Source organism: Podarcis vaucheri, assembly GCF_965113315.1.
Source record: "Podarcis vaucheri genome assembly, chromosome: 7".
In the NCBI taxonomy this organism is placed as follows: Eukaryota; Metazoa; Chordata; class Lepidosauria; order Squamata; family Lacertidae; genus Podarcis; species Podarcis vaucheri.
The window spans coordinates 60,171,173-60,184,254 of NC_138765.1; the positions used below are offsets into that span (position 1 = coordinate 60,171,173).

At 43.2% G+C, this 13,082-nt stretch overlaps 1 protein-coding gene and 1 long non-coding RNA gene across 5 annotated transcripts in view; one reads left to right on the forward strand and one right to left on the reverse strand.

Moving 5' to 3' along the window:
- Window positions 1-3,367: 3,367 nt before the first annotated feature.
- On the forward strand, window positions 3,368-9,660 carry SNX20 (sorting nexin 20). Of its 3 annotated transcripts, XM_082232994.1 has the most exons (5): window positions 3,368-3,506; window positions 3,900-4,114; window positions 6,188-6,354; window positions 7,025-7,176; window positions 8,049-9,660. In XM_082232994.1, exons 3-5 carry the CDS (start codon window positions 6,195-6,197, stop codon window positions 8,715-8,717), a joined length of 981 nt encoding a protein of 326 aa, XP_082089120.1. In that variant the 5' UTR covers window positions 3,368-3,506; window positions 3,900-4,114; window positions 6,188-6,194; the 3' UTR covers window positions 8,718-9,660. The 3 variants fall into 3 exon arrangements, with proteins under 3 accessions (XP_082089120.1, XP_082089121.1, XP_082089119.1); XM_082232995.1 differs by having other exon boundaries at window positions 3,368-4,114; window positions 6,171-6,354; XM_082232993.1 differs by having other exon boundaries at window positions 3,368-4,114.
- Window positions 4,448-13,082, reverse strand: part of LOC309537877 — a 29,430-nt gene continuing 20,795 nt past the window's right edge. For both annotated transcript variants that reach the window (XR_014222026.1, XR_014222027.1), the window contains 2 exons: window positions 11,085-11,254; window positions 4,448-5,571 (listed from right to left, as the gene is read on the reverse strand). This is a non-coding gene — a long non-coding RNA (uncharacterized lncRNA). The remainder of the gene's footprint in view (window positions 5,572-11,084; window positions 11,255-13,082) is intronic.

Below are 13,082 nucleotides of genomic sequence, written 5' to 3' on the forward strand. Positions count from 1 at the left end.
TTGTTTGCAAGAGCACGTTCTTCATAGTTGACTCCTTTAAGTATCTACTTGTATATTAGATGGGGAGGGAGCATATTCTTGCTGCTTCCATATATGAGACTGGGTTTGAAGACATGTTTGTATACCTTGTTGAAAGATAGACTTGCTTGCTGCTCTTTGTATAGAGGCAAGTCACAATCTTGCTTTTGTTAAATATGGCAAAGGGGACTCTGCCTGGCTGATCTTTGACAGCATGGCTGATTGTGATGGTGCATCTTCTCATTTAGCATCTTCTCATTTAGCCTTGTTTCCTTTTCTGGTTAACATATGAACAGAAGGAGAGCCATGCTGGATCTGATCTAGTTCAGCAACCTGTTCTCACAGTGGCCAACTAGATGCCTATGGGAAGCTCACAAGCAGGACCTGAGCAGCATTCTTCCCACTTACAATTCCCAGCACAGGCACCAGCTCCAGGGGGCTAAGGCCCTTTGGGCCCCCTCAATCTTTTTTTGAGAGATCCGCACACACACCCTGTTGCAGTCAAATGCAGAGCTGGGTGTGGAGCAGTGTCAGGACGTAGTGCAACTTCAAGATGTCACATTGGGGTCCCTCAATGTTCTTCAGAAGATGGCTCCTGTGAATCTCAGCAACTGATAGTCGGAGACAAAATATTAACAGTAGACTCACTGAAAAGAATACACCTCAGTTTGTCATATGCTGATGTGCACTAACTTCAGTGCACCTGCTGAGAAGGTCTAGACTAGCATGGGATGAAACAACCCAGAATCTTTTAAAGTCACCTGAGTTGGTGGCCAGCACTCTAGCTTGTGGTTTTCATGTTGCTTTGAGACACTATAACTGGTTTCTAGCACTTAAATTGTTCACTATTGCAGGGCAGCTTCTGTAATAAGGCTTCTCTGTTTAATTTTGCATTGTGTTAAGATGGTATGAGCAACATTAGCAGAAGAACGGGGGTGGGGGGAAATGCAGCAAAAAATAAGTGTGAAATAGAATAGTGGCAGTGACAGACTAGGACTTTACCAACAATGCCTGAGATTTTCTTTATTTAACGTGTCCTTTTGCGATATATTGTGCTAGAAATTGAAGCATTGATACAATACCTAAAACGCAGTGGGATGGCTCAATTAAATTCTATTCAGAGTATAAAAATTTATAAATGTCAGACCAGGACCTGGGAGAGCAGGTTTCAGCCATGAAACTCACTGGGTGGCCTGGAGCCAGTCAGTCTCTCAGCCTAACCTACACCACAGGGTTGTTGTGAAGATAAAACGGGGAAGAAGAATGCCACTTTGTGTGCCATTCTGTGTGCCACTTTGATCTCTTTAGAAGAAATGTTTTTACATATGTGGGGAGAGCGATCGTCCCATAATCTTTCTAAGCAGGTATCTTGGGAACTGCTTAAACATGCTTCAAGCCGTAGCCACTAAAAAAAAAGCACCCAATTTTTGAATTTTAAAAATAAGGTTTAAATTGTACGTCCTATATAAACAAAGGTATTGGAGGAAATTAATTTTTCATAAATCCGAACAGTAAATTGGTACTCATCAGTCTTCTGTTATTACACTAACCCATTTCTAATCCGCATTTTCTTTCACCGATTGACCTCATTGCGGATGTGATCATCGAGAAGATTTCTACCACCCCTTTTTGTGGTTTTTGACAGGAAGCCGTTTGAAAATTATATTTATAGTTGAGGAACTGTCTGCTCACACATCTGTAGAGCTTATTTTAACAGTGACCTGCTTATCAGGCAATAACCAAGCCATTGAGCCTTCAAATTGCTGAGTACAGTGAAAAGAAGAAAAAGGAGATTCTTTGCTCCTCTGTTTCCTTTTGCTTTAGAGAGATCAAGGGGGCTTTGTGCAGCCTGGAAATATTCCTTCTTGGTTACATATCCATTTGCAGATTTAGGATAAGTTTCAGATGGCATGCCACCGGCACGCTCGTTGAGTGGCAAACAGCAAGCAGGATCAAACACAAAACTCCCGACGAAGAACTCCAAGGAGGAGGAAAGGAAAATAAATAAATTCTGTGTTAAGTTTGGCCTTTAGTCTGGGTCTAGTACTCTAGGGCTGCACACATCCTAGAGAAAACTCCACTGAACTAAGAGTTACATCTGTGTAAACGTTTATTTATGTTGAAATAAGCATGGATTTCAGAGTGATGGTAATAACAACAACAACAACAACAACAATAATAATAATATTTATGAATCACTTCCCATGAAGCACCCCAAAGTGATTTACGATATAACAATGTATTTTTAAAACTGTTACATATATGCAGTTAAGACAACTTCAGTTAAAACAACTGCATATATAAAAGCATATTTTAAAAAAACTATTGAAATATAAAAACCAGTTTAGAACAACAGCACATACATACAAAAATTTAAAACCAAGACAGATGCCAACTGAGATAATATATAAAAATACCAAATATCAACCCAGTATTAAAGAATACAATAATAAGAATCAAACCACAATAAATTCCGAGCAGTGATACACTAAGGGTGCATCCAGGCAACATTCATATTAAGCATTCATTGTTGAATGCTCTCCCCAGGGAGGCTCACCTGGCACCTTCATTACACATCTTTAGGCACCAGGTGAAAATGTTTCTCTATAACCAGGACTTTGGCTGATTAAACATTCTATGGGCTTTTAAATGTGTTTGAGGGAAGGGGGATTACTGGTTTGTTTTTGTTTTATTATGTATTTTCTATTCTTATTTTGTATTTTTATGCTGTGAACTGCCCTGTGATCTTCAGGTAAAGGGAGGTATACAAATTTAATAAATAATAATTTAATAATAATAATTTGTTTGCACAAAATTTGCAGAAGCTTGTAAGACACTGGTAATTTAGTGAGCATGAATCAATCAATCATTATCCCACACTTTCCAGTGCATATTCTGACACTTTCCACCCCAGAAAAAGGACCATTCTGCCCCCCAAAAAAGTAGGTTTGTTGCATAAGAGTCCCAAACCCATTTTAATTATGCAACCTCAATTTGACATTATGCAATTGAAAACTGCTCACAAAATGGCAACAGTCCAGAAGTGGTCCAAAACTGTTCAGCCAGCTCAAATAATATGGAAAATGTTTTTTTAAAACCCGTGCAAATAAAATCAACTGGTGCCAAAAAGAATTCAGTGTTGAGGGCCACCACTGAAAAGGTCCTCTCCTCCATGGATGCATAATGCCTCTGGTCCTATAGAATATTCTTACAATTGCACTATAGAAGGCTTAAAAGAGAAGCAGGGAATCTCAGGCCCGGAGGTCAGAAGCATCCCTGCAGTGTCCTGTAACTGCTCCTTGGAGCTCTCCTTAGGCCACACCCCTTCCCTCCAGGCCACACCCCTCACCTATCCTTGCTTCACACCTTGAGTGCTTTTGCCTGGCTGGAATCCATCTGTGCCTGTACTTTGAGAATGCCTTTTGCTTGTCTGGATGGAGGGCAGAAAGAGGAATGTGAAAGTATGGAGAAACTCACCTGTATGAAAGGTTAAAAAATAATGATAATTTGTTGCCCTACCCACTTTTCTCTCTGGTCCCACCAATCCCTGGCACATGACCCTCAGAAAGTTGCCCAGAAGGGAAAGCGGCTACCAGACTAAAAAAAGCTAACCATTTCCTGCTTTTATGTATTTAATTGGGCTCCGTGGATTGTAGTACTATTTGCTTGCCTAGTTTTCACGTGGGACAGGCCATGTTTGGCTCGTCATATTAATGTAATTAGCAGGGAAACTAATTGTGCTAATAGAGACATAACGGGGGGAAGGGGCACACTAGTCCCCTATTCCAACGCAGAGCAAGAAAACAGGCACCATCTCTCTTAAACACAGAATATGTGGAACAGCACACACTGAAGCTGCTCTCCTGGTTTCATTATTGCAGCAAGCGCCTTCTCGACAAACAGCAAATAAACTGAAGCAGGAAGTCCAAACACAGCTTCCTTCTTTGGTACAGTAAAAAAGAGAAGTTGGCTGATGAGATGTAAAGTGAAACTTGGTACTTTTGGACATTTTGAGAAAGCAGAAACGCAGCTGCCATGAAGTTCTGGAGACTCTAAAAACCATTGTCAAGGAAACAATTTCTAGATTATTAACCAGGTCAGTATTTTATGTCTGTGATCTGTGGGTGGCCAAGTAGCAGTTAGTAAAATTAGTTAGGTATTTGTTACAGAAATGTGTGATATATATATATATGGGGAGAGGGGTGTGGGTGGCTGGGTGGGTTTCTGCCTTTTATTAATTCCTTTGTTAGCTAGATCACTGAATAATTGAGCAGTCCTCCTTGCTTGCTCTCTGGCCATGTCTGGGAAGAACAAGATAGTAGAAACAGTGTGGCAGAGGAGGAGAGCAGCTGAACACAGTGGCAAGGAAGGGGCTACCCCAAAAGAACTTTGAACCAGCTCTGTGTTCAGGGTTCCTGCCAACCAGGAACTGCTGGCAGTAAAAAGCTCAAGCAGGGGCTTTCCAGAAATGTCTGGCTGTCCTCTGGATAGTGGGCAACGTAGAACCTTGCATGGTTGTAACCAAGGTTTATTTTAATGGGTGCAGGCTTTATGTTAGGGAGGGCAGAACTGAGATCTGTGACGCAACTGATCGGTTAATTATTTTTTATTTACTTACTTTAGGGGGGCAGCTGCCTCCCTGCCCACACCCAAGGAACCATGGAGTCTGATCCAGAACTCTAGAATGTGAGGCTATGCTAGGATACATAGATTACTTTAGAGATGATTGTAAGTGTGATCATTAATGAGCAGGAGGTGGGAGGAAAGGGAGAGAAAAAAATGGTCCGCAAGTTAGTAGGCTAACTGCTTTTTTTCACATCTTAAAGGTGAAATTCTTGTTAATGACCATTTGTGGAAGCTGCTGCTTTTGCAAGTTTAAAGCTGATTGTTTGCACTGATTTCCCCTCCCTCTATTAATGTGCCACCTATGCCAAAATGACAGGCTCTTTATTCATGCTGCTTTTGAACACCTTTGGAAACGTGGGCTTAGCTATTTGAACTATTGCAATTACTAGCATGTCACCGGTTTGGCGGCCGACTGCGGCTATGAAAGGTTGAAGGCTCGAACGTGAAACCTACTTTTAAAAATGGCTCGTTTTTCATCTGAAGTGGCTTTGGGGGAGGAGGGGACCTGGTCCCAGTTTGCTTAGTTAACTCACAATGACAGTTTGATGTTGTGTTACATGTCAGGGGAAGAGACGTAGGTGGCTGTCTCTGCGTTCCACCATACGGAGGCACATTTATAACAACAAGCTGTCATGATTCGCACACCTAGGGGAGTGGTGCCACCCTCTCTTGCTCTTTTCTATATAAGTCTTCGCCTGGGTTTGCTCACAGAGGCAGGAATCTGCCTCCACTCTCTATACTCTGGGATAGGGAACCCTTTTTCAATTCAGGGGCTGTGTTACCTTGTGGGTCACATACGTGGTGGATGGGGCCAGAGGCAGACTTATGACAGACTTACGTTTGGTAGCTACATTCGTCCAGCTGCTATTTTTCTTTTCTTCTCTGTACAATTACTAAGCTCTGTTTTCCTTGTTTGGGTATCTTTTGCTACTTGAAATATAAAATCATTTAAAAAATGAAATGATGAATTTAAAAGTTAAGAGTACAGTAACAGGAGTAGGATGGGCCCTGAAAACAAGTGTCAGAAGAGGTCCCTTTGCTTGCCTGCACTGAAGATAGAGAGATGTATGGAGGTGTATGTAGAGACCCATTTTTAGGGAAGATTTTTATGGGGCCCAGAGACATGGCATAGGGCAGAGACATGTGGGAAAGTACACATGATTCGCCTGAACCCTTATATCCCAGCTGCATCACTGAGATAATCTGCAAGAGCGTCATTGATCATTTCTCAAGTTGGTGAGATTCGGTTGACAACAACCAGAAACTGTGTCTTTAAGGTCATCAGTTCAGTAATGTGGAATACTCTGCAAACAGAGATTCAGCACACACCTTCCATTTTAACTTTAAAATGCCTGCTGAAAACTTTTCTACTCCATCAGGCCTATGCAGGCAATTAAGAGGGCATCTTCCCACAATGGTTAATTGATGTCTGTTTTAAATTTTTAATATGTTTCTTCTGTATGGTTTTTTATGTATTTGCGTATTTTTGTTGTAAACAACTTTGATTTTTTTAAAAAATGAAATAGCTGTCTATTTCTGACAGCTCCGCAATGGAGGAAGGCCAACTTTGCTTACAAGACCACCAGAAGGAAGTCCAAGGGGTTATAGCCGAGTCTGCTGAAGACGCCCATTCAGATGAAGGAGATGGCTATGAAACCCTAACTTCATTTCAGACAACCCAGGAGCAGACAGAACCCACTGACATCTCAGGTAAGGCCTGGACAGGTAACTCTGCAAGTCAGGGGTGAGGAAACCTCAGGTCCAGAGACCAATTGTGACCCTCATAGAAGCCAATGCCTAGCAGCCAATAAAATAAATGAGGGGGCCAGCCCCTCAAAAAAGTTGATGGGCAATGCCATTCAAATGGTGTGCATGCACTGTGTCAAATGATTGATTATGTGTGGCAGGGCTTACCTGCCCCCCCCCCCCGCCCGATTTATTCAAGTTAGCACTGCTGGTGTCCCTACAGGCCACTCTGGACATTGTGACCCTCCCCAAGCCACATTCTTCCCTGAAAAATCCCAGGAACTGTAGTCTGTTACTGGTGCTGAGAGTTGTTAGGAGACCCTTATTCCTCTCACAGAGCTCTCACTATTCCCAGAGTGGTTTAACAATCAATCCCTCTTTCCAAGGAACTCTGGAGTAGCCCTATAATGTTCTACTTTTAGTGCAATAAAACAGTTGTCTATGGAAATGGTTTCATATTGGAGGAGTCATCAAATGAGGGGAAAGGTTTCTATTATGTCTGAAAACAGACCCATACCTAAGCAATTTCCCAAGGATCTATCTGTCTGCGTACAGCTGCACACACACTTTAGAGCATTTTAGAACATATTCCCCAACCCCCAAAAGGACTCAGTAAATATATACATTCTTTTAGGTGACAAAAGAGTCCAAAGTCCCAACTCTTCCATGACAACTAAGGAACTCCAAGAATACTGGCGGAATGAGAAGCGCAATTGCAGAGAAGTCAAGGTCCTTTTCGAAATCCCGTCAGCCAGAATTGTAGAGAAGCCCTTCTCTAAATATGTGGTAAGCAAATGTAAGCCTGTATGGGTGAAAACATTTGGAGACATTTTGGCCAAATCACACCACTGTTCTACAAGTGATGTCATACGATGTCAGGTGCGAGGCATGGCTCAGCCAAAAGGGGTTTGGCAGGCACCACCAATCCACCCTTTGCAAAGTAAGGCACACACAGCTTTGTCTGAACCAACGATCAGCTTGCAAAGTGTTCTGAAAAACCATCACTCTGAAAAATAGTGCTCTGCAGGGGGCTTCAAAATGCCATTGGAAAGCATTCTGCAATATAATGCTTCCTGACCACCTGTCAAACAAGGCTTGCAATGCAGGGGGGAGGAGATAACGGTCTAGCGGCTCTAGCCCATCACCCAAATCCAGTTTCTTACCTCAGGCTTCGACAAATTCAGGGAGAATAAGGTTATCACCAGCTACGAACCACCATGGCCATGTTGTACGTTATACCTAAGTTGTCAGAGGCAGTAGGTCCCTGAGCACCAGTTGCTGGGAATCCTAGTGGGCAGAGTGCTGTTGCATTCTGGACTGCTTGCTGGCTTCCCACAGGCATATGGTTGGCCACTGAGAACAGGATGCTAGACTAGATGGGCCTTTTCCAAGCAGGGATATTTACGATCATTTCTGCAGAGTTCAGAATCTGCACTGAATGGGGCACCACAACTACCCCTCTTTAAGACTATTTCAAAACAAGTTAAGGCAGCCCTACTGAGTTTGGGGGGGCCCTCCTGCTCATTCCGCTGAGTGGGGGCCTGGGCATCAGCTCCAAAGTCCATGTCCTGATGGTGCTGCTGGCTTCAGTAGTGCCAGCCTTCTTCCTGAGCCACCAAAGCTTTTCTCAATTGTTTCGTTTGTGTGTTGCCTGCTAGACGTACCAGATCCTCATCATCCAGACGGGCAGCTTCGACAGCAACAGATCAGTGATTGAGCGTCGGTATTCAGATTTCGAAAAGCTGCACATGAATCTTCTGAAGGAGTTTTATGATGAAATGGAGGATATTGCATTTCCCAAGAAGTGTATGACGGGGAACTTCACAGACGAAATCATCATCGAGAGGAAGTTAGCCTTCCAAGATTACTTGCGGCTTCTGTATTCCATGGAATACACCCGGACATCTAGAATATTTATTGACTTCTTAGTGAGACCGGAACTGGAGGAGGCCTATAGTTGCCTCCGGGGAGGACAGTTTATCAAAGCTTTGGAGGTACTTCTGGAGGTTATAGCTCTGCAAGAGAAACTTGTCAAGCATCGGCCCACCCTATTGGTCCCAACTCTCTGTGCCATAGTCGTCTGTCACAAAGATCTGGAAAACTCCAGAGGTGCCTACGAATTTGGAGAGAAAGCTTTGCTACGCCTTGAGAAGCATCCTGGTCACAGGTACTACATGCCCCTGCTGGAAACAATGATTTCCTTAGCATACGAACTTGGCAAGGACTTTCTATACTTCCAAGAGAAGATGGAGGAAAGGAAGGCCAAAAAACGGCTAACTAAAATGGTGTCCCTAAAAGAACTTGCAGTTCAAGAGTACATAGACTGAGAGAAGCTGGGAAAGGTGCAGAAAAGGCATAAATTCAATAATTAAGCAATTGGCACACCTTCTAGAAGGATGAAAGGCGAAAGCCTGTTTGGGACTTTTTTGCTCAGACCAGAGGCAGGGAGCCTTCTTCAGCCCAAGGGCCACATTTCCTGACGGGCAACTTTCTGGGAGCCAAACTTATTCCATTTATTTAATACAATTTATATCCCGCTTGATTGTAAAAAAAAACAACAACCTCAAAGCAGTTTGTAAAAAGAAAAAAAAACTATTAGATTATCAGCAGCAACAGTTAAAAACAACTTTTTAAGACATTAAAAAAAAAAAATCAGTAGAAAGCGAAAAACCAAATTAAATCACATGTCAGCATTCTGCATTTCTAGATAGGCTTACGTAAACATAAATGTTTTTTAGTAGACACTGAGAAGAGTACAGTGAAGGGACCTGCCTAATGTCAATAGGAGGGAGTTCCAAAGTGTGTGTGCTGCCCCCAAAAAACACTGATCTCTTACAGATGTGGAACAGGTATTATGTGGCACCTGCAACATGCCACTGGCAGGTGGGGCTAGAGGCAAAGGTGTGTGATGATCCAGGTGTGACTCTTGCCTTTGTGCAGTATTAGGCAGAGGTTTCTACATAAAATGTATCCACATTAAATATAATATCCACATACCCATGTTTGCATCTGGTTCCATCCACCACCATCATGTGGCCCCTAAATGGTTGCCCGGGAGGGAATGTGGACCTTGGGCTGATAAAGGTTTCCCATCCCTATTATATGTGAATAGTATTTGCTGCTTTCCTTTTCTATGAATTCTCGATCATTGTTTTGTATTGTTTTGTATTGTGAGGAATCCTATTAGAACCTCCTCTAAGAAGCTGGTTGGTTGGTTTTTATTATGCAGTTCAGACATTTTTCTAAATGAATAAATAACATCCATATTGACCACACTGGTTGGAGTTTGAGTCCAGTTCCCCAGACTGAGGAGAAAAGCAGTTTAACAGCCAGCATTTCCCCGAAGAACACTTGGGATTTGTAGTTTGGTGAGATTTCTGCATTAGGGCTCCTGGGCATAGAACTACAGTACCCAGAATTCCCTAGGAATCACTCATACCAATTTACATCTGAGATGAAGATACGCCTTCTGTTTGGCTTTGGGGGGGGGGAGCGATGTTTGCACCACCTGGAGCCTCAGCTATGTTGACTCTCTCTTGACATATTAATAATCGGTGTCAGTCAGAACACCAGTCTGGAGCTGTTTCATCTCAAAAGAAATAGGAGATGGCTAACATCTGTCTCGTGCTCTTTGCAAGCCTCAGAAAAGCACATTACAAACAAACCGCCACGGCTGCACACACCCCGCTCCCCCAAAAGGAAATTTAAATAAAATCTGGGCAGACAGTTTTGAGCAGCCTCTGGGATTTGAACTACAAGCAACTTAGTTTGGGCCTATTTCCATATCAATTGTTACATCATTTGGGCCATTAAGTAGATAATAGTGCAGGCATCTCTCTCTCAAACAGCAGATGACGTCCCTGAGGCAGCTTCTGAAACACTAGCAGGCAAGTTATTCCCTGCACAAGGTATCATTTCACATACACAGGCTCCTGTGCTCTTCCCCACTTTTGCCTCACAATCAGTGCTCATTAGCTGGTTATTCATTTTGTGTTCCCCCTGCCCGCCCAGCCCTCCTCACTGTTTGTTGAAGAATGCTAATGAGTTTCACTCACTAGAGTCATCTGGAACTATTGCTGTGCCTGGCAATCCATACGTTGTCCATAGCACATTGATCTCTGGACCTGTTTGCTAAGGGAATTACTTGCTAGGTTGAAAACTAGAGTGCAGGGGACCGTGTAATTTCCCCAAGGCCCCCAGCAATTGAAAGACTGGGTTGGGAAATTTTCCCAAGGTTCCCTAAGACAAACTCTGCAAACCAAGCTCCTAGATCAGGGGTCAGCAAACTTTTTCAGCAGGCAGCCAGTCCACTGTACCTCAGACCTTGTGGGGGGCTGGACTATATTTTGGGGAAAAAATGAATGAATTCCTATGCCCCACAAATACCCCAGAGATGCATTTAAAATAAAAGCACATATTCTACTCATGTAAAGACACCAGGCAGGCCCCACAAATAACTCAGAGATGCATTTTAAATAACACATTCTACTCATGTAAAAACATGCTGATTCCCGGACCGTCCGTGGGCTGGATTGAGAAGGCGATTGGGCCGGATCTGGCCCCCAGGCCTTAGTTTGCCTACCCATGTCTCCATTCCTAGATGCAATGTGACACTTTATATCTCCAATAGAGAGAGCTGTGTGAATTTTTTTTTATAAGAAGGCAAATTAAGAATTAGTTCCAATTTAATCCACCTACCTCAATTCATTCTTGCTCTTGTTTCCAATAAATCAGTAATTCCAAAACTACCAGCTGGGCAGGGCTGAGCCATGGGCAGAAATCTGGAGTGAGCCAGAACTAGGAGTCATGAAAAACTGGCCGATAGAACTGAAGAGTAGACCAGATCCGAAGGACAAACCAGGCACTGGGAAAGAAAAGCAAGTTAAGGATCAAGATTGGTGAATAACCATGAATGCAAGAACACACCAGAGTTCAGGAAGGCCCTGCTGCTCAAGCCAAACTCAGTTGTCACAGGAAGCCCTTTTATGTTCTTCCTTGTCTAAGAGGCTCCAATGGCCAGCCTGGGTGGAGTCAGTCTAGGACCTGAAGATGTTTCACTGCAAACCGGCCACCTGCAGTTCAATGGCTCACCACAAGGGGGAGCTGTACATAGATCCAGTAGTTCCTGGTTCATAGATCATAGAAGGGACCCTGAGAGTCTTCTAGTCCAACCCCTTGCAATGCAAGACTATGCCCCTTGGCATTATCAGAACCACGCTCTAACCAATTGAGTTGTTTCAGGACACCCACCTACTTCCAAAGTAAATGGAAGAGGGTGCCCACTGTGCCTCTGAATGATTCATTGCTATAGGTTGGTCTCCTTCACACCAAATACGGAGAAGAAGAAGAAGAAGAAGAAGAAGAAGAAGAAGAAGAAGAAGAAGAAGAAGAAGAGTAGTAGTAGTAGTAGTAGTAGTAGTTTGGATTTGATATCCCGCTTTATCACTACCCGAAGGAGTCTCAAAGCGGCTAACAATCTCCTTTCCCTTCCTCCCCCACAACAAACACTCTGTGAGGTGAGTGAGGCTGAGAGACTTCAAAGAAGTGTGACTGGCCCAAGGTCACCCAGCAGCTGCATGTGGAGGAGCGGGGAATCAAACCCGGTTCACCAGATTACAAGTCTACTGCTCTTAACCACTACACCATACTGGCTTTCTCGGAGAGACATCCTGAGAGAAATCACACCCAGAACAGTTACTCACACTGAAACACAGCGGGTGAACTCTTCAGTGACAGTTCTTACTTTTAAATGTGTTAAAGTAAAACCTTTTCTAGCATCAGCACGGAGCGTCCCTCCCACTTTAATTCCTAAAAACAATTGTGCCCATGATCGGGAGTTTGGAAAATGTCACAGTAATAAACAGTTCACACCTATGATTAAAGCTTATACCACTAGAGGGCACTGTCGCACTGACTGAACCCATGGCTGTAGGCATGCACCACAAACTTAGCACTTAAAAAAAAAAACTTTTTTAGAAGGCAGAATATTGGAAAGAAAGAATTTCTACTCCAAAAGGCTAACATTTAAATTTTTAATGTACGTATTTTTTTATTTTTTTAATCAATTCCATTGTGAGTTTTGGATGGGAAAGCTTACCTTTCTAGTCGTCCTTAAGGACAATTTAACATATCCCTTTATCAGGAAGTTGTATGAGCCAGGCTAGAAAGCTGAAAGGGAAAATATTCTTGCAGGCTTTTAGACCTGGTGAGTTCAAAGCCAGAGACACTGCAGCGCTTCGGCTCCAGCACTGCCGTTTCCTTCTGATCAAAAGCAGCCAAAGTAAAACTTGCAACTCTTTAAAGAACTATCAAATAATGAGGGGAGGAGAGGAGCAAAAGTAAACGAACTCTTTTCTGCACGGTTAAAGGGAAAGTGGAGATCCAGCGTTTTCTCAAGCTAACATGTTAGCCGGGGTTAATAAGTCACCTGTCACCCTCGCCGACAGACTTCCATTCAAAATGGCAAACTCTTACCAGGACACCCGCAAAAGGTCTAATTTGGGCCAAGATTCAACCTCTCAACTTGTTTTTACTGCTGAGGATTCTAATGAAAACAGTGCCACAAAGCATATGCAAAGTGCTTTCCCCTCCTCACCACTGCAGGACTGAAGTGGGTTATCTGTCAGACACCCACCCACCCCTCTGAAATAAAAATCAGTCAGGACTTTCGAGTCGTAACAGCTGGTGTTGTT

Coding starts and splice junctions, on each gene's coding strand:
- SNX20 (XM_082232995.1), top strand. CDS start 6,195: ATGGAGGAAGGCCAACTTTGCTTACAAGACCACCAGAAGGAAGTCCAA. Junction 6,355..7,024: donor AGAACCCACTGACATCTCAG/GTAAGGCCTGGA, acceptor ACATTCTTTTAG/GTGACAAAAGAGTCCAAAGT. Junction 7,177..8,048: donor AGCCCTTCTCTAAATATGTG/GTAAGCAAATGT, acceptor GTTGCCTGCTAG/ACGTACCAGATCCTCATCAT.